Source organism: Astatotilapia calliptera, chromosome 5 (assembly GCF_964374335.1).
Source record: "Astatotilapia calliptera chromosome 5, fAstCal68.1, whole genome shotgun sequence".
NCBI classification, from domain to species: domain Eukaryota; kingdom Metazoa; phylum Chordata; class Actinopteri; order Cichliformes; family Cichlidae; genus Astatotilapia; species Astatotilapia calliptera.
This window is the reverse complement of record NC_137426.1, coordinates 21,707,549-21,727,471: the sequence shown is the minus strand read 5'-3', so window position 1 is coordinate 21,727,471 and position 19,923 is coordinate 21,707,549. Positions and strand designations below refer to the sequence as shown.

The window sequence follows — 19,923 nt, the reverse complement described above, 5'->3', positions numbered from 1 at the left end:
ACATGATGTGATCAGAGTGGCCAATAATCAAGAGTGTCTGATCGCTCTTATTTCCTACAGAAGAGTCCGGGGAAGCATTTCTTTTTCACATGACACATGAGGGAGTAAAGAGATTTAAATGTTTAACAGACTAGGTTTCATTGAATTTGCCAGTTTAGCAAAAGGAAGATAAAGACAAATATTGACATATGGAAAAAGTGCATATTTAGGAGCTGAACATTTTAGTGGTGTGTACAAAACAGTTTAATGCACTTTTTCAAGGTTTGCATCAGGTGCAAAACGAGTCCATTTACTTTCACTACTCTCAGCTTTGCCCTGAAGCACCAACATACTTCAGTTACACTTCAGTAGCTTTCTGTGAGATTTTTCTTTGGTAAAACAGCCTGAGAGTAGAGTGTTAATTTGAGCATCAGGTTCCATTAAAGATGTTAAAGTCTTTTAATGTTTCTCTGAACTTCTGTTCCTAAGCAGGCAGCTTCTGTGAAGAGAAAAAGGAAAGAAATGCTTTTGATAATGATTCCTGTCATTGGTAAAACATTAACCATTTGTTTTTGAGTTTCCTTCTTACCTTTAGGCAGGGGGGGGGGGGGGGGGGGGGGAGAGAGAGAGGTTATACATGTGAAGAAAAAACAAACTTGCATCAATCAGATTTATGCAATCAGTGTGTCAGTCTTTGTTTTCCACTGAAGTTATTTTGTATGGCAGTGTGTGCGTGACATGAACTGGAGGTTCAGGAAGAGCCAGTTTCCACAGAGCTGTTCAGCTCGCTCATCCACTGTAACTGGTACACGGTGTTTGTGTGAAGATAAACAAGATGACAACAGATATGTTTTTGTTTTTTGTTACAATACCTCACATTAGTTTGGTTTAAACGTGCAGCTTGACTTACTCCCCTGTACTGAAACTATTCAAGAACTGCCTTTGTTATACAAGCATTTAACAAACTTTGCAAGGAGTCCCAAGTACAACTGTAAAATCACGCAGGAGCAATGATATGATGCAGCAATAAAAAATTTTAAAAAAGCAATCGTACATTTTCAGACTTTGAGGAGGTCAAAGTCCTGTTATCAAGAAAACAGATGTAAGAAACATGCCATCAGATCATATGTGGAACATGCAAAGAAGCAGAGAACAAACTGAAGACGTCAATCTAAGCATTTGTTGTTTTCTGTAGCAAAGGAATATAATGGGAGGGAGTGACTTGCATGCGCTGACTGTAATAATAAAGCTATTTACACGAGCAGGAAAACAAGACGGAAGGGCTGAATTTTACGTGATTTAACGAATGATAAAAACAACAACACAAACTTGTTTGCCTGAATAATGTTGGGGAATTTACCCACTCAAAGTCTAGCTACATTTAATCACTTTACAAATTATGATAACAGATACACGCACACACTATCAACAAAAAACGTTGTCTTCATGAAATATTCATCACATGTTGACAAACAGCAGGAAGAAAATGGCCCAGAACCACTATTGTGGCACACATTTGTTGCTATTTTATTGTCATTTTTAATTCACACCAATATTATTATTATTACTGAACTGTAGACAACAGAACTGTGGATCAATCGGCCTCATGTACAGAGAGGGAAACTGTTTTCTGAAGGCAACACGCGTTTTTAATACAGTTTCCAACTGGACATAGGAGCAAATGTGTGAACGCATTTTTCAAGTTGTTTTCGATGTTTCTACTGGCTTTCTTTTACGCTATTGTGTGTTGCGTGTTTTGCTCCCGCCCACAAAAATCAGTGCTAGAGGAAAACAGCCGCTCCCGCTACTGATTGGCTCCGCGGTGCGCTCCAATCACCGCGATGTAGTGACTCTTCTCCACACAAACCCGAGCGGTCGACTAGTAAGGTTGTGACAAATGTAGCGAAAACACAAACAGGTTTTGTTTGGTTTTGTTTTTCTAACTGGATGTACTCCTGTTCGTGAAGACTAGAACAAGTTGAAGCAGAGGATTAAGAAAACGACAGCCGAGTAGTGGTCTAAATGGTCAGACTCGGAAGCAACGAGGGGATTTGGGAAGATTCAAGGACACATTTCTTCTCTATAAATACGATGGTGATGTTTATTTGATTCGACGCCAGCCTGGAGATTTGAATAAGAATGAAGGTCCTTGTGAAGAAGGTGCAGCAGGTGCTCTACGTCCTGCTGCCGTGTGTACTCCAGCTCTGCTGCGCTCAGACTCAAGGAGGTGGGTATAAACACCCGCACACACATATTCACACACGTTTATTTTTATCATTAGCCTGGGAGAGGAACGATGAATACCCCCTCTCACTTCCACCTTAGTTAGAGGTAATCACCTGTCCTCACAGACCTCATATGCAGAACCTGTTCTGCATACTTGTTTGCTGTGAGTCACCTGCACCTCTCCCACGGCTCGATATGCTTTATCATGTTTGTGACAGAGTGGCCCAGCTTCTCTGCCTTACTGACAGCCAAATGTGCATTTCTTTAATAGTTCCGCAGTTGCAGTGGCTATTAAGTAAAATATCGCAAAATAAAAGTGCCCAAACTTTACATGGATGGCAACAGTTTGTGGTGTGAAGTAGAAAAAACACGAGTGCTGGTTTACTGCTTGCTCTTGGCATAGTTTAGCCTAATCTATAAGGGACATCACACTGAAACTGATCACATCTTAATGTGTGGGTTCATATAGGGCAACTAGTCATTATTTTCATTAGCGAATCATCTGTCAGGGTTTTTATTCCCCTCATCTGTTTAATAGTTTGATCATTTATATTCTAAAATTTCAACAGATGTTCTCTTCAAGAATAATTACACTTTTATTACCACATAATTAATCAATTGATCAGCTCTCAGAGTAACACATAAGCATTAAACGTCATATAGGTGTATGGGAAGTAAAGGTAGCATAGACTTAAAGTGCTCACATACATGAAACTTTTAGTTGTTTGCCGTGCTTGAGTGATAATAAAAAGAACTTTATTTGTGTGGCACTTTTCTAAACACAAAGTTTCAAAGTGCTTCAGAGTTTGAAATTATAGAAGCTGCACATTAAAGATGTACACGTTTCAACATATTCAACCACATATTCAACCACAGGGACACACAACATATAAACTTCCACCCACACAAAAAGACCTAAACCAGCGATGTCAGACTCAGTTTACGTCGCGGGTCACATACGGCCCACTTTGCTCTGAAGTGGGCCCGATCAGTGAAACGACGTGATTAATGTGTAAAGAAAAAAGTTAAATGCACAGACTGACCTGCATTTATAAAATATAGTAAGTTTTGTAAATCTAGTGGACTCACTAATAGTTCAAAAACAGGAACTTTGGTGTAGCATAGACGGGCATGGAGGTAGGCAGTCTTAATTGATAGGAAAAGCCATAAAACTTGTGAAAACACAATTAAAAGATCAAAATCTGTGCACTCTCTTACATTTTCTAAAGCTGTCCAGTGGGCCAGATTTCAGTCTTCGCTAGGTCGATTCTGATCCCCGGACCTTATGTTTGACAGCCACAATGAAAACTATGGCCCCAGAATATTGGGGGAAACATTAAGGGAAAAATGGCTTATAAAAATTAGTTTTTTTTAGTAGAAGGCTGTTCCAGAGTTTGGGAGCTACAACCTCAATACATGATCACCTCTGATTGTAAAGTAAGAGCATGGTACAGTCAGGAGATCCTAATCAGATGATCTGAATGGTCTGCAGTGGTCTCTTTAGATCTGTTACAAATGCACTCTGTCACCACTAAGCATTCTGATATGTTTGAGTTTTGATTTGAGTCCTGAAGGAACGCTGTGAACTTTGACTTTGTGTTATTGCTTTTGCCAGCTTTTACAGGTGAATTTCCAGGTGTGTCTCTTTTCTTAGTGTCTGAAAAAAACAATGCTTGGCAGGTGCTGTTCCGTGACTTACTGTGTAGTCATCACCACTTCCCAAAAAAAAAAACAACTCATGAAAGTGCGGGAAATGACTCTAAACCTCTTGAAGAGGACCACTAATGCACAGCTTCATTCCTTTTGACCTGGTTATTAAACACATGCCGTCATTAATATATTAAATAATAGAGAAACTAATCATAACACTGGCCTGTGGTTTGTTGGCTGCTTTCTTTGTGTCTTTTTTATATGAAACATCAAAGTCGCTTTCTACAATAAAGCAAATGAAATGCTGTTCACACACTCCTTTGAGCACAAAGCCTAAAAGACAGCGTTACATAAAGCACACTCTAAGTGAACTGTACTGCTGCAGCCAAGTTGTAGTACTTGCATTTTTGCATATCACAACCTTTGCAAAACAGTCTCTCAGGTGTATCAGAGAGGGGGTTTCCTTTAATATTAGGAGGGGAAAAAAGTCTTTTAAAAAGAAAAACTAGAACCTTTTAAAAATTGCACTCATGCAGGTGTGACCTGACCAAATAGCTGATGTGTCGAAAAGCAAATATGCTGTTGCTCCTGTTGCCAGAGTGCGATGTTAAGCAACCCTCTGTCTTGGTGTGTTCAGCAATGCTTTGTGGAGCACGTAAAGAGTCTTCCAATTCATTTACACACAATCTGTGCCTAGTCAATACCTCGCGAGTTGCTCAGGAGCCTGTGTTTGCGTTCGCGTGCGCACGCGTGTGCACGCTCACTTCTGAGTTATGCAGCAATCTCTGTACGTCCTGTGCCAAGTTTCTGTTTACCTCATCGTCTCAGCTACTTTTATTAGGCTTGTTTATCTCCTCCTCCCTCTATTCTTTTCTTTCGCTGTCTCTTTTCTTTTCAAATACTGAATCCTTGGTAACAGACAAATGAAAATAACAGCTAAACCCGATCCGTGCTGCATTTTCATCGTGTGTTAGGTTACCTGTCAGGACAATGACAACACGCTGAAGTGAGTTCACAATTCGTGCATGCTCGTTAGTGATGGATTTAAGTAGGAAGGCTGACATACCTCAGTGTTTGTAAAGAGTTGGGGTGACAAACAAAAAGTGTCGGCTTTGGACAGAGAGAGGTTTGGGTGCACATCTTGATACAGTACGACACTTGTTTTGCACTCTTTCAAAATGGGGCCATTGTGTTCGTGTGTGTCAATGTGTGTGCATTGACTCTAAACCCTCCACTCCATTCTTTTTTTCTCTCTCCATCATCCATCTGCCAACACTGAAAGTCCTCCTTTGACAGAGGAAAAACCCACTCAGCTTGTTGAGATTTTCAGCTCCCACAGCTGCAACTTTGTGCACCTCCTGTATGACAGACACACTTTGTCACATACAGTCCTGCATGCGTACACACCGGTTTTTCCCTTTCTAGAGGGCTGTGCTTATGCATGCTCTATATAAGTTACTGGGTAGAAGGTTGTGGACTATGTGTAGAGGTGTTGGCAAGTATTTCCCAACAGGCAATTCAGACATTGTCAACCACTGATAGCACTGTGCACCTCACAGGGTAGGGCAGACAAAGAATTTGACCTGTGAGCTGTGCGTGAGCTTTCAATTATTTGGATTTTAATTAGCAAAAGTAAAGCAAAGCAAAATATGAAAAGGAAAGGCCTCAAGAGGAAATAAAAGTAGAACAGTTTTTTTTCACTTGTTGCAAAATATAGACTTATAGACTTTTGTTTGGCATTATCTTCACATGATAACCACAGAACTACAACTTTAATCCTAGACTAATGTGTGAAAACTTCCAACTTTCCCACACTTTCAAATCTGCTGTGTGACTGCTAAATTGTCAAGGCCAGTTAACCTCCACATTACTGGGATGACAGCAGATAATGGTGATGTAAACCTTCACAGATTTTATTTTTGTGAACTTCACTCTCACCCTCAATTTGAAACATAGGCTTCCTGTTAAAGTGTTTTGTCAGTCCAAGCCGAGTAAACCCTGATCACATAATCAGGGCTATTCTCCAAGACTTAACAAAGCTCCTCATGAGCCCAAGAGAACATTTTACAACTGTTTGCACAAGCTAAGTGTGACTGCACGGTGAGCAATCACATCTTTATGTCTAATATCTGCAGAGTTTCATGTCACTTCACCATTATGTGTTTAAGCTGAGCACGAGATGCTGCTTCTGCTGTCATCCTAGAACGGCGGTGAACTGTCCTGGACAGTTTGCAGGTGTTATGAGTAAGACATCATTTTCTGGAAAGCAGGATAAACAAATACTCGTCGTTTCTGTTATATTGCACTGGTGACAGGAGCTTCTGAGCAGGATATCTAAAAATAACTGTTAAAAGCAAACGCACACATGATGGCTAAACATCATGCAGCGTATTTTTCTGATTTGAGTCGTTTCATATTTTTAGTACAGAGCTAGGGTTTTTTTTGAAGATGGTGTTCTCAAAAACACAGTAAAGTAATCCTTATCGGGACTTTATGACATGCTTTTTGCAACATTGTATCACACAAGTACACACGCACACACACACTTTGACCTGCGCAGCGTTCCTTTGCTGTGAGGTTAATAATCATTAGTCTTTTTATGCCCTTGTTGATCCTGTTGTTCTGCTTTTACTGTAAATTTGTTTCAGTACAAAGTAATCCTGGGATAGTCGTCCATATATCCAGTACGCTGCAAGCACGAACTGCTGATAGTTAATTTGGCATAAACTGTAAGTAAATGTATCCTACAAAGACTTTCAAGCTTGCCCCGGGATCACAAAGGCTGCTTTTTTTTCATCCTAAAAATAACAGGTGTCTGACTTTATTAAGTATCACTTAATCCAAGAGGCAAAAATCCTCTCTCTTGATCTAAAATGGCTTAACTGGCAGGAAATGCATGTGATTGATACATTGAGACCATGAGCATGTGGGCATTCCTTTTAAAGTTTTTTTTAATGAGATTTTACATCATTGTTGTAGCGCAATTTCTCATCTTTCAACCACACAAGATGTAGTGAAGGTAATAGGGAGTGCTGTTAGTTATTAAAGCTGGGCTTACAGGTCATCCCAAAGGTGTTGGATCAGGTTGTAGGAAAGCAAACCAAGTTACTGGAAGCACTCTGTTGTTTAAAAGATAATTGTATGATCTAACTGTAAGTTGGATGTGCATAAAGCTGACATATCATACATAAGCATATTTCTGTGCAAAGTATTGCTTTTCTATGAGTTTCACATCAGTAGCCACACTCTGTTCACCGTCCGTGTTCCCGTTCTTCCATTTTCTCTCAGCAGCTTCTCTCCCGTCTAACATTTGAATAGCAAAGCAGCCTTCGAGTGATGCTGAATGGCTAAAGTCCCACAGACCATAAACAAGGCTTTGTATTTTTATTGGAAAGAAGGGCATGCTCTGCACAATCCTTAGCTCGTTTCAAACTGTTACAGTACATTTATTCATATTGAGCACACCAAACACAGTGGTGTGTAGTAAGTGGCATAAAGCACACTTTGTAAGGAATTATGCTGTTGACTCATTAATGATTCATTAGAACCTCTGTGGGATTATTTGTGTTGTGATATAATTGCTCAATCACCAGTGATGTTTAGCAGTTTTACCCACTTTATCTCAACTGAGTAAATAATGTACTCAGGACAATAATATATTCACACGGTGAATGAAATGTAGAGTACTGCTCCTGAGTTTGGGATCACTTAGAATGCTTATTGGGGTTTTGTTTTGTTTTTCTTAAACACAGACACATTTGTTTATATTTATATATATTGTAAGGCATGAAATTAACCCGAAATGTTGAAAAATACAAAGAGTATAATTTCAATCATATATAATTTCTCATGAGTCTTATTAGAAGATCCAACAACCACTGCTTTGTGTTAACTAATTAAAGTTTATCCTGTTAAAAGTAAGCATACATTTGACGTGTTTTATAAATTAAACATGGATGGATGGCCTCTGCGGGTTTGTTTATAGTTTAAAAACAGGTCTGAAACTTCTTTAAAATCAAGTCAGAAAAAATGTGGACAGATGCATAGATATAGATATAAAAAAAAGTTCCCACCAAGTAGCTGTGTGGCGTCTGTTTGTCAAACTAAAGACTTCCACTTTCTTTTCTGATAGGAGCCAGTTTGGTCTATCTGAAGGTAGTGGCACGCAGCGCCGGCACTACGGTTTCATAAGTCAGTTTTTTGGGCTTATTTTAAGACTGTAACCAGTGTTGAGGTCATTACCCAAAAAAAGTAATGTATCGAACAATTTCACCTGAAACTCATTGACACATACACACACCAGTTAGCTATGTAAACCTATAGGCTAGAGTCAAACACACCAACACAGTGAGGAGACAGCCAAAGCCACCCCGAGTGATCTCCACAGCCACACAAACAGCCACATTTCTAAATATGTTTCTTTAATTGACAGAACATCTCTCTGCTGTGCTAACGTGAATGGAAAGTGTTTATTTTTAGCTCATTAATTAAACTGTTAAAACTGAACATGATAAACTAGGTAACGCAGTGTGCTGGAGGTTGTGGGAAATGGCTCGCTGTATACTGACGTGGATAGCCTTTTAAAAATCAGATGATTAATGAATCATTACAGCGTTTACTGTCATTCCCAACTCTTCTGGTTATTTGAAATGAGGACACATGTTTTTCTGAAAAAACTTTTTTTTAAAATCTAAGAACCTTTGCTTTTCACAGTGACCGTTTGTGACGGCACCAAGAACTTTCTGAGCACGACTGGGAATTCAGAGATCCAGTACAACTTGATGAAGACGAGGTACAATAACTGCGACATTGTGATGGGCAACCTCGAGATCACCATGATGGACCACACCAGAGACTTCAGCTTTCTGGAGGTGAGGTTGCAAACATTACAAACAACAAACCAAGAGAGAGTTTGACTACCGCTTTCACTGCAAATTGTGTCACTGACAAGATGAGTAAGTATGTGAATCAACCATTTTCATTCGCCCAGGAGAACACAGAGGGTCAACACTTGTTCTGTTTGATCGCTCTCTGTAATGGATTTTGTCTCAAATCCAGAATGAGCTCATTTATGCCCCCACTCCTTTTGTGCTAGTCATGCCACTGAAGTCAGTGACTAACTCAGTAAGCAAACACGCCCCTGCTGATTTGTGACCCTGATAACAATTTGATTGAGCAGAAGAATTGACAAACTGCATTTTTCTCTTCCTTGTTCTTTTCTTTTGCCTTGCAGTCTATCAAGGAGGTGACAGGGTACATCCTTTTTGCTATCAATGAGTTCAGCCGCCTCCCACTGCACCACCTGCGCATCATCAGAGGCAGCACACTGTATGAGGACCAGTATGCCTTGGCTGTCATGGTCAACTATCAGAGGGATGGGGAGCATGGCCTTCAAGAACTGGGCCTGACTCACCTCACAGGTACACAGAGAGTCACTCATTTGATGTATAGAGTGTGTTTAACATGTGGGAGGCTGGATTGGAGCAGATAAGAGGTCAAGTTGGATGTGGCACTCTTACTGTTGGAGCTCCCACACCTACACAGTTCAGCCACACCTTTAGAATACCGGTTGTTGAAACGCAGCAGTGTGTGTGTTTGTGCCCGTGTGTGTGCTTGTGTGTGTAGGAGTGATATGAAGTCCCTGGAATGTACCATGTGCTCAACCGCTCAACTGCCAGTGTAACATGAGCTCCAGCACATGATACGTTTGCTGTGTAGTAAACAGAGAATGGCAGAGTTTGTTAGGATGAGTCACAGGCCTGTTCGGGCTTGCTTTCCTAATTGTACTGCCCCATTTACACCTATGTGTACCTTCTACAGAGATCCTCAGGGGAGGAGTGAAGATCATCCAGAATAAGTATCTGAGCTACGCCCCGCAGGTGAATTGGCTGGACATAGTGAAGGATGGAACAGCCCAAATTGTGATAGAGGACAATGGGCCTGAAAGTGAGTGCACTGGGTTGTAACTACACACATAAATATGAGCACCAGGTATGTTTAAGGATCGGTTCAGATTTCCGTTTCACTATAAAACAGTTCAACAGAAATTCAGCAAAGGTAAACATGGAACTTTAAACTGAAAGAGGTAGCTGTTTTTCCAGTCTTTTCAGTGCTTATTTCCCTTTCTGTGTTACTGCCTCTCGGCCAAATCTCAGTGAAAGGAGGAGAAATCACTGTCGAGGAAAATTGGAGCAAAAAACATAGGTAACTTAAAAAGATCCACTCTTTGGAGTGCATATAATAGATGGATGTAGTCACCACGACTTCATCCGCTGGTTTGTGAAAGCATTAGACAGTCTGCGTCTTGTTTTTAGGAGCCAGAAGTGAATCCGTTTTAGCCGACAGGTTGGAATCTTAAGCTAATACTAGCAAGCTTAATGTTAATGTGCATCCATAGACTGATGCATTGCATTACACAGACACAAATACCTGCTAATTGTACTAACATACAAATAAAATAGTAGAATTTCACTCCACAAAATGATGCAATTAACCACACAGAAAACACCCAAAAACCTCCTTAAAAGGTGCAAACACGACAAACATGGTAAAGTGGACCATCTGAGGTGACACCTAGCAGACACGTGGTGGTCTAGCAGCCCCTGGTCTCAAACTTCAAAGCCTTAAAACAATTTAAACATGTGATTCATTAAAAAAAATAAGCACAGAAGGTCAAATTAGTTCTAAAGACAGAAACCATTTTTTGTTTAAGTCTGTAAACATGTTTACACTGGCGAAACGTCTTAATATGAATGTCTTATTGGGGTTAACTCGCACTTGGATTCACCCTCAACTGGCCATTAGAGGAACTGCAGGCTTCATTTTTCAGCGCTGCAAGTTGCATCTTGTAACTTGTTGAGGTTTCATTTTTTTCTTCTGCTGAACTTTGGATTTAAAACAAAAAACAAAATCTGAACTTTTCCTTTAATTTAAGACTTTTGTTCTGGTTTTGTATTAAAATGCGGAAACTAATGAGAGTTTTTTTTTTTTTATCTCAGAGCCTTGTCACAAAGCCTGTGGAGACGTGCCATGCTGGGGTCCAGGAAATGACACATGCCAGATCTGTGAGTCATATCAAGCACCTTTATCTTTAATGTCTTGATTTTCCACGCACTGGTTACCTTGTGAGATGTCTCACACATGAATCATGGCTGCTGCCAGAGTTGTTCATTTACATTGCACATTGTTAATAATATACGTAACTTCAAAGTTAAAAATTTAATATGCATCTACGGTACAGTTTTAGTTTCACGCCAGGTTTTTACAAGCGTCGACTCTCTTACAGTGACAAAAACCGTGTGCGCCCCTCAGTGTAGTGGCCGCTGCTTTGGTAGAAACCCGAGCGAGTGCTGCCACGTTGAGTGTGCTGGAGGTTGCACTGGGCCCAAGGATACAGACTGCTTTGTGAGTCCAAGTCTTCCACAGGCTTTAATGAGAAGATATTTTCACATGTTGCAGTACAGAAAACGCAGATGTAAAAATAAAACGTTCCTCTGTTATAAATTGCATTTTGCAGGCCTGCAGGAACTTCAACAACTCGGGCTCCTGCGTGCCTCAGTGCCCACAAACTGTGATCTACAACAGGCTTACATATAGAATGGAGCCCAACCCCAATGCCAAGTACCAGTACGGCTCTATTTGTGTGACCCAATGCCCCAGTGAGTCCCACACATGACAATATTCACATAAACTCAGAATTTATACATAGTTTCTTCCTGTAAGATTTCTGTTTTTATATATTTTTAATCATTGTTATGACTGCGCTGTTCAGCTTTCTTCACAGTGTTTACTGAAGGCGTAACGCAGTCACTGACGATCATTTATGCATTTATTCTCATGCGTTTTCTGTTTTTTTAATAGAAATCTTTGTGGTGGATGGCAGTTCATGTGTGAGCAACTGCCCATCTAATAAAATGGAAGTGGAGAAAAATGGTGTGAAAACATGTGAGCCCTGCAAAGGCCTCTGCCCTAAAGGTATTTCATGCAGATCAAACTCAAGCTCTCTCTACAGATACCTTACAGCTTTGCTGTTATTAACTGTTTCCTTCTCATCTTTTTTTTTTTCCCAGTTTGCCATGGCACAAGCTGGACTGATTCAAACAGCGAAACGGTCGATGCTCGCAACATAGAAAGTTTCATAAACTGCACTAAGATCCAGGGAAGTCTTAACTTCCTGGTGACGGGAATAGAAGGGTAAAAAAAACTTTCTTTCATAAAACGCAGCAAAGATTTAAAAAAAAAATTCTCTAGATCAACCTGCACTTTTTTGACGTTTTTGCAACATGCTTTTCCTTTTACTTACTTATTTCATTTTTGCTCAGTGATGACTACAACAAGGTACCACCCCTTGATCCAGAAAAACTGAAAATCTTCAACACGGTGGAGGAGATTACAGGTGTGTGTATGTTGTGGGGTTGTGCTTTTTTTTTAGACTGTCACTTAGACTGCTTTTATCTTTTTATGTTATTTAATGCCATTTGCAGTCTGGTTGAGGCTTCTGAAAAACAATCTCTCTGTTTTCAGACTTCCTCAACATCCAGTCGTGGCCTGCAAGCATGTCTGACCTGTCAGTCTTCTCCAACCTCCAAACAATTCAGGGAAGAAAACTTTACAAGTGAGAAACAGTTGTTTTGTTTTTGTCTTTTCTGCATTGTTATGCAGACAGAGTATTTGCTGGAATATAAAAGTAATTTTGTTTTTTTTTCTTTGTTATTTCTAATTTTTATCCTATCTTGTTATCCTGTTTAGAGGAGTGATTAGTAAAAGGTACAGTAAAGATTTCACATGCTCACATCTCTCTATCTCCTCTTAGAGCCTACAAATGTTCTGTCCGAATCCGTGGTGTTGGTATTTTTCAGTATGATTTTTTCAGGGGTAATTCAGCACTGGGATTGTTTGGTTAAGCTGGCCGTGGGCACAACTTTTTAAAGCTGGGAGAGGCAGCATGTTTTTGACATCAATTTGACAAAGAAAAAGCTCTTTTCAGGCTGGTCTCAAGCTTCAGTAAATGAGAGGAAAGCAAGATGGGGTACATCAGAGTACTTTTACCTGGGTTTAAATCCCGTCTGAAACCAAAAGCACTAAAGCATTAAAAACAAACCGCCTTCTCAGCTTTAATGAGTTCACATATAACTAAAGAATTTACCAAAGTAGATTCTACAAAATTGATACCGCAGTATCAGTTTTGTTGTAGTATTTCCATACTACATACTACATGATGCATGAAAATACTGAAGATTAAACATGAATATGTTTGTTGGCTGTTTGTCTTTTTAAGTACACGGGTTATGCAATTTGAAAAACATGACATTCAGACACCGAATCACTGAATTCATATTGTGTCTAAAAGGTATCAAAATGAATAGATGGTGACAAACTTCTCAAAGAAAACACACTGTGAAAGATTATATTACATCATTAAATGTGATCAGTAAGAACAACAAGAAACACAAAGTGCCACACTGCTGGATTTTGTGCAAATACAGCTAAAGTGCATTAATTGTGTTTGTAAACCTTAAAAAATAATGTCTGACATCATGTTCTTGAAAACTGCTAAACCTAAAAGAAATATGGCTTTCAATATTCACTTTGATTTTGTGGTATTTTAAACAAAATTGGAACATTTTCATCCACTTTCTGACCTTTATTTACTTCCTGCTGTTCTACAGGAGCTATGCACTCATGGTGGTTAAGATCAATTCTCTGACCTCGCTGGGGTTGCGCTCGCTGCAAAACATAAATGATGGTGCCGTGTACATTAAAGGAAACAAGAATCTCTGCTATCATGATACTGTCAACTGGACACGGCTTTTAGGCTCCCGTCCACAGAAACGTTCAAAGCTCTTAGACGTCACCGACAACCAAAAGAAGGATGAATGTGGTGAGTGGGGGCGGACCATTTAAAACTTGCAAGACGTGATTGTGAACAATGGCTCTGCTCATAACATCGTTTCTGTTTTGGTTGCGTCCTTAGTTAAAGAGAAGCATGTGTGTCACCCGCTGTGCTCCTCTGATGGCTGCTGGGGTCCGGGCCCAGACCAGTGTGTCAGCTGTAAGAAATACAGCAGGGGAGGAACCTGTGTACCAGACTGCATGTTCTTAACTGGGTCAGTATTCACAAAATGACGTATAAAGCGATTATTAATATATAGATTTAACGGTGTAACATGTATGCAGGTTGTTAGAGAGTGAATGACAAGAAGGAGTGGTATTAAAGAAACAAGCAGTGATTTAGAGAATTGATATTTTCTGATAGTTTTAAACAGAATTTACATTTTAAAGCACAAATACTCGCACCCTGTTTGAAGTGCCACATTGCTGGATTATGTGCAAATACAGATAAAGTACATGCTTAATCGTATCCACCGTGCTCTCTGTGTACAAATCAACAGGGGAGACAAATTCGAATGACTGATTCAAATGCATTGCTGCCCACTTCTAGTGTGTTATAAGTGAAGACTAAGAGTGATTACTGTGTATAGGTCTATACATTGTTAAGGAAAATCCTGAGCATTGGCCCTAAGATGTGACTAATGTCTGCTGTAAGTCTTTGAACTTGAATAGAAACTGGGTTTATGCCTCGATTGCAGGAAGCAGAGGGAGTTTGCTACTAAGTCAGGGGAGTGTCTGCCCTGTCACCCTGAGTGTAAGGTCCAGGAGGGGAAGGAGACGTGCACAGGCCCGGTATGTTTGACATAAAACTTCTAGAAGGAAAAAAAAAAGAAAAGAAAAGAACTGGCATAAGGCTTCTGCTGCCACCTAGCGGCCTTACAAAAATGGCTGTCCACCATAATGCCACTCGCCTTCAACTCTTGCAAAAACCTTTCTGCTTTTATTCACCCTTTTTTTTTTGTCTGCAGGGAGCAAATAAATGTCTAGCTTGTGCCAGCCTGAAGGATGGCCCACACTGTGTCTCCATGTGTCCTGAGGGTGTTATGGGGCAGGAGGGAACCATCTTTAAATATCCAGACAAGGAGGGCAACTGTAAACCTTGCCACAACAACTGTACCCAGAGGTAAGTACAAGTGGAATGATGTAGTTAGACACACACAATTTGCTTCTTTAAACTGATCCCCTGTGTTTATTGTTTTTAGGTGCACCGGTCCAGGAATCGGGGACTGTACAATATCATCTAGGTACATTTCAGGGTAAGTTCTCCTCTCATTCTGATATATGCTGTATGTAATTTTGACATTCAAGTATTAAGAGCTGACACTGTGCCCCTTTTCTCCTCTGCCTTTAGGCAAATGACCACGGCTATCGTACTGGGAGTGATTGCCCTCATCTTTGCTTCCTTCTCCATTTTCGTGCTAAGTATTCTCTACCGCCGAAGTCTCGCTATTCGTCGCAAGCGCGCCATGAGAAGATACCTGATGAATAGCGAAGTCAGTATCTGTATTCGAGTGTTACTGTGCCGCTGTGCTTGTTTTGGGTTTGTCATAATTCATGCCCCTGTGTGCCTGCAGAGTTTTGAGCCCCTGGAAGATAAAGGGACAAAATATGAAGCTCGGACCCTTAAACCTACAGAGCTGCGTAAGATCAGGCTCCTGGGTAATGGAGTGTTTGGATCAGTCCATAAGGTACTTGAAAAGACAGACTCCTATAAAATGCTCCTCTTGTGCATTTTACTTTCTATTTAACAAATTATGAATCTGTCTCTCTGCACCTCACAGGGTGTTTGGATTCCTGAAGGCGACACAGTGAAGCTTCCTGTGGCCATTAAGACGATTGATGACCGCAGTGGTCGTCGGAAATTCTCTGGAGTGACCGATGTAAGAAACATAACAAAAAGAAGAAATGTGCTAAAGAGATATATTTTCAGAACCAATCACTCACTGCCTATGCAGAACCACATGCCAGGCTTCTAGGCGATGAGCATTTGACACTGAAAGTATGGATTATACAGATTTTTTTGTTGTGGAGCACCTCCTTTAATACCATAAATCTTGGTGATTGTTGACACTAAATTAAATCACTAATGATCTACTTATTCGGTTGCTACAGCACATGAGGACGATGGCAAGTCTGAACCACATTAACGTTGTCAGGACCCTGGGTATCTGTCCCGGTGACAGCCTGCAACTTGTTATCCCGCTCAACAGGCAAGGCTCGCTGCTGGCACATGTAAAGAAAAATAAGGGCAAGCTCAGCCCACAGAGGCTGCTCAACTGGTGTGTTCAAATTGCAAAGGTATGGAAGATGCTTAATATTTTTTGTTTGATGTCAAACTTTTATATATATATATATATATATATATATACAGATATATATATATATATATATATATATATATATATATATATATATATACAGATATATATATATATAATGTATATGTGTATATGTATATGTGTATATGTATATATATATATGTATATATATGTGTATACAGTTTGGTTTATTCCTCCAAGTACTTCACCACCATTGTTGCTCTCTCCTGTCAGGGTATGAATTACCTGGAAGAGAACAGGATGGTTCACAGGAATCTGGCTGCCAGAAATGTACTCCTGAATGATAATTTCACTGCCCAGGTTTCAGACTATGGCATTGCAGACCTGCTCTACTCTGATGACAAGAAGTACTATTGCAACGAGCCCAAGGTCTGTTTTCTTTTTTGTTTTTGTTTCTTAGCAGAAAACGTGACATCTGGTCACACTTCTTTAAACAGTGTTAAATACCTTGCACACCTTAAAACATTATGCTGTTTTCTTTCAAAGACTTGACTGCTTGTTCTGCTGTTTTTACTCAAGTAACCAAGAGAGAACTTTTCTGTTCACAATCTTAGACACCAATCAGGTGGATGGCCCTGGAGAGCATCTTGTTCCGCAGATACACTCATCAGAGCGATGTTTGGAGTTATGGTGAGTTTTAAAGCGCTTTACCAGCGCCAGATTGTTTCATACTCACGTATTAAAGTACGCAAATTTCGGAGTCAGTATAGGAGAAGTGTAAATGCAGGCCACACTAAATTCTTCACCCTGCTTTAGGTGTGACAATATGGGAAATGATGTCTTATGGAGCAGAGCCGTATTCAACGATGCGACCACAGGAGGTTCCCGATCTGCTGGAAAAGGGCGAGCGTTTGCCCCAGCCTCAAATTTGCACCATAGATGTCTATATGGTCATGGTTAAGTGTGAGTACCTCACTAGTATTTCTCATTTTCATGTGCAGCCAGTAGTGCAAATACCAGTGGCGTGGACTGAGGGATTGCAAAAAAAATATGCTGGACTGAAATGTCTGTGTGCCATTAAGTTTAGTATAAATTCATGGAGCTCAGAAGATGATTTGGTTCATAAACCTCTGATTTTTTATCTGCCACGTCCATTAGGCGTGACATATGAATAAAATGTTAAAACTAATTTGCACATTTTAACCTGACAGACATTAAAATAAATATGAAATTGACTGAAAGCCGCCGAGTATTAAGTACGCTGTCAATTCTTCATTTTGTAATTGGTTCCGATGCCCTTTCATGACTCTCCAGGTTGGATGATTGATGAGAATGTCCGTCCAACATTCAAGGAGCTGGCGAGTGAATTTACCAGAATGGCCAGAGACCCACCTCGCTACTTGGTGATCAAAGTAAGACAGTTTCATCACAGTACAGTAAAGTGGCGCTTCAGTTAAAGCTATGTGTAGTTTGCTATGTGATATATATATATATGATTTGCCTTGTTTGGCCAGGAGGACTGTAGCCAACAGGACTCATCCCCAGATGAACCCATCCAACGAAGTGCAGACCTGGATGACTTGGATGATGTAGATGTCAACCTTGAGGACCCGTTGGCAGATGAGAAAGAAGATGACTTGTCTCCAGCCAACTACTACATGGCAAAAAGTCTCAATCGTTACTCTAGGATGGACACTCCCAAAGTAGGGCATACCACTTTCCTCTTAACTTAGTGTCAACTTTAGAAATCATATTCCTGGGCAAGATACTGAATCTCAAAATTTCCCCAATGCACGATTTTTTTTTCTTCAAGTGTTTAATGAATGTGCATGTGTGTGTGTGTATGTGTGTGTGATATCATCCATTTACTGTCTCTTTTCTTATAACAGGTGATTCTTAATTCATCCAGCGGAACTGGATACCTGCCCATGACCTCAGGTGTTGACAACCATACACAGGTAGATAAAAGAGACTTTTGTTTTGTTAAACCAATTCGTAGTGTTTATACACATGACCAGAACGAGTCCACTGAAGATTTCTGCTGTTACCAGTTTGCCAATAGAGTTCTGATTGTGTTTTGTTGGGTAGGCGATGTGGCAGTCACGCTCTCGGCTAAATTCTGCCCGTACTGTGTCCGAGAGCTCGGAAGGCTGCGGCACTGGAATGGAGATGGAGATGGGTGAGGACTTCCCCTTAGCAGGGAGCCTGAAAAGAAGACGTCATCGTGAGGACAGCGCTTATGTGTCGCAGAGAGACAGCATGTCCGGCGGGCCACCTGAGACTCCCTCACCAGAGATGGAAGAAGAAGATCAAAACGGATATGTGCTTCCTGGAGGGAGCCCGGAGAGAGGTGATACCATAATTGTTAATTTACAACACACTAACAGTTACCACTTGGAAATGAGCAGCAGCCCTAGAAGATTAGCTGTACTAAGCCAGCTGTTTAAAATACTTTGTCTTTATAGCCCCAGTTTAGCTAGTCTTTGTTTTTTACTGTTATCTGTTTCTTTCAGATACGTTGCTTTTCTCATCGCGAGCTGCTCCTGGGAGGATGGGAAAGTCTCGTTCATCAGAGCTCCTGGACGACCCAGATGATGAAGAATACGAGTACATGAACAAGCAGGTGTGTTTAACACCTGTATCACTCAGGCAAGGCAGCCAGTGGCTGAAGCCGAACAAGAAGCGAACCTCTTCAATGTCATCACACGTGACAGCGTCCTCATGTGACACCGGTGTGTCGGTGGAGGTCAGGGGAAGCTACACCAGGAGCAAGGACAACTCTGACTCCGAGCAGCAGGGTTCCAGTGAAGTTGAGTATGAATACATGGACATCAGAGGCGGTGAAAAGCTGGAAGGTCCGCCAGTACGTGACCCTCCTCCTCCTCCAGCTCCTGTGAGGATGAGCAGCAAGGTGGAAGAGGAGGAGGATGAATACGTGGAGAACGGTAACTATCATTACACAAACAGGCAGCCAAAGCTACGACAGGCTCTTCAAGACAAGAAAGAGCTGAATGTAGAGGGGACAGAGGCAGATGAATACGAGGATATGGACTGCTTTTCTGCCCCACCACCTGGCGGAGATGGTGTGGTGTATCAAAACTTACAGAGGGAGGAAAATGGGGCAGCGGGGCGCAGAGAGCAACACCAGTCTATGCGGGCCGGAGTCAGGGTTACGGAGCCTGCTGTCGGTGACAGATCTTTCGACAACCCAGGATACTGGCACAGCAGGATGTTTCTTAAGCCCAGTGCTGTGCCAACATGAAGAACATTTTAAATCTCATGGACTTCCCTCTCAAACACAGTCATGAAGGATCTGAAATGAGAAAAGCAACCAAAAGCCACGTTAAAGATGTAGCATGTAACAAAATGTACAAACCCCCCCAAACAACACGTGACTATTTTGCAGCTTTGTCCTTTGTTATACATCAAAATTGTTTTTATTATGTGATACAAGCTATATTTTTGTGTTTACATTGTAAATAAAGAGATTTCAGGTAAGAAATTGTGACAATATCATTTGAAGAATCATTTAAAGATGTTTACTCAATAAAAATATTTTGAATACTTGGTATGGAACTGCAACATTTTTATTTTAAATGAGCTGGTGAACTGTATAATGATGCAAAGTGTGCAACCTGTCAAAGGGCGCACATCTAATTACAGATTAACAAATATCCTTGGCTGAGCTATAGACATTTGCTCAAGTGGTAAATGCTCCCACAGGAGAAATATAATTATTAATGTTTCATTGTTCTCAGCTACAGCTGGGGGAGAAGTCAGTTACACCCTGTAAAAGGTGCTAGAAGCAAAAAAAAACAACCCCAAAACCCACAGTTGTTATCCAAAAACTGAGAGAAACTAGCTTTTACACCATTTGGCGAGCCGGTCGAGACCCTCG

At 40.7% G+C, this 19,923-nt stretch overlaps 1 protein-coding gene across 1 annotated transcript; it reads left to right on the top strand.

Moving 5' to 3' along the window:
• The first annotated feature begins 1,833 nt into the window (after positions 1-1,833).
• LOC145428709 (receptor tyrosine-protein kinase erbB-3-like) lies at positions 1,834-19,589 on the top strand. Its single transcript, XM_080301285.1, has 29 exons — positions 1,834-2,206; positions 8,569-8,726; positions 9,089-9,275; positions 9,676-9,801; positions 10,854-10,919; positions 11,141-11,259; positions 11,372-11,513; positions 11,716-11,829; positions 11,925-12,048; positions 12,177-12,250; positions 12,379-12,469; positions 12,604-12,621; positions 13,524-13,735; positions 13,829-13,961; positions 14,445-14,538; positions 14,715-14,869; positions 14,949-15,002; positions 15,098-15,239; positions 15,321-15,434; positions 15,528-15,626; positions 15,859-16,044; positions 16,299-16,454; positions 16,640-16,715; positions 16,842-16,988; positions 17,340-17,437; positions 17,540-17,728; positions 17,915-17,983; positions 18,114-18,375; positions 18,539-19,589. Exons 1-29 carry the CDS (start codon positions 2,119-2,121, stop codon positions 19,285-19,287), a joined length of 4,242 nt encoding a protein of 1,413 aa, XP_080157411.1. The 5' UTR covers positions 1,834-2,118; the 3' UTR covers positions 19,288-19,589.
• The last annotated feature ends 334 nt before the right edge of the window (positions 19,590-19,923 follow it).

Excerpts from the sequence above, each read along its gene's own strand:
- LOC145428709 (XM_080301285.1), top strand. The coding sequence starts at position 2,119 with ATGAAGGTCCTTGTGAAGAAGGTGCAGCAGGTGCTCTACGTCCTGCTG. Across the intron at positions 11,260-11,371 it reads CCAAGGATACAGACTGCTTT|GCCTGCAGGAACTTCAACAA; the intron begins GTGAGTCCAAGT and ends TGCATTTTGCAG. Across the intron at positions 15,003-15,097 it reads TCATCTAGGTACATTTCAGG|GCAAATGACCACGGCTATCG; the intron begins GTAAGTTCTCCT and ends CTCTGCCTTTAG.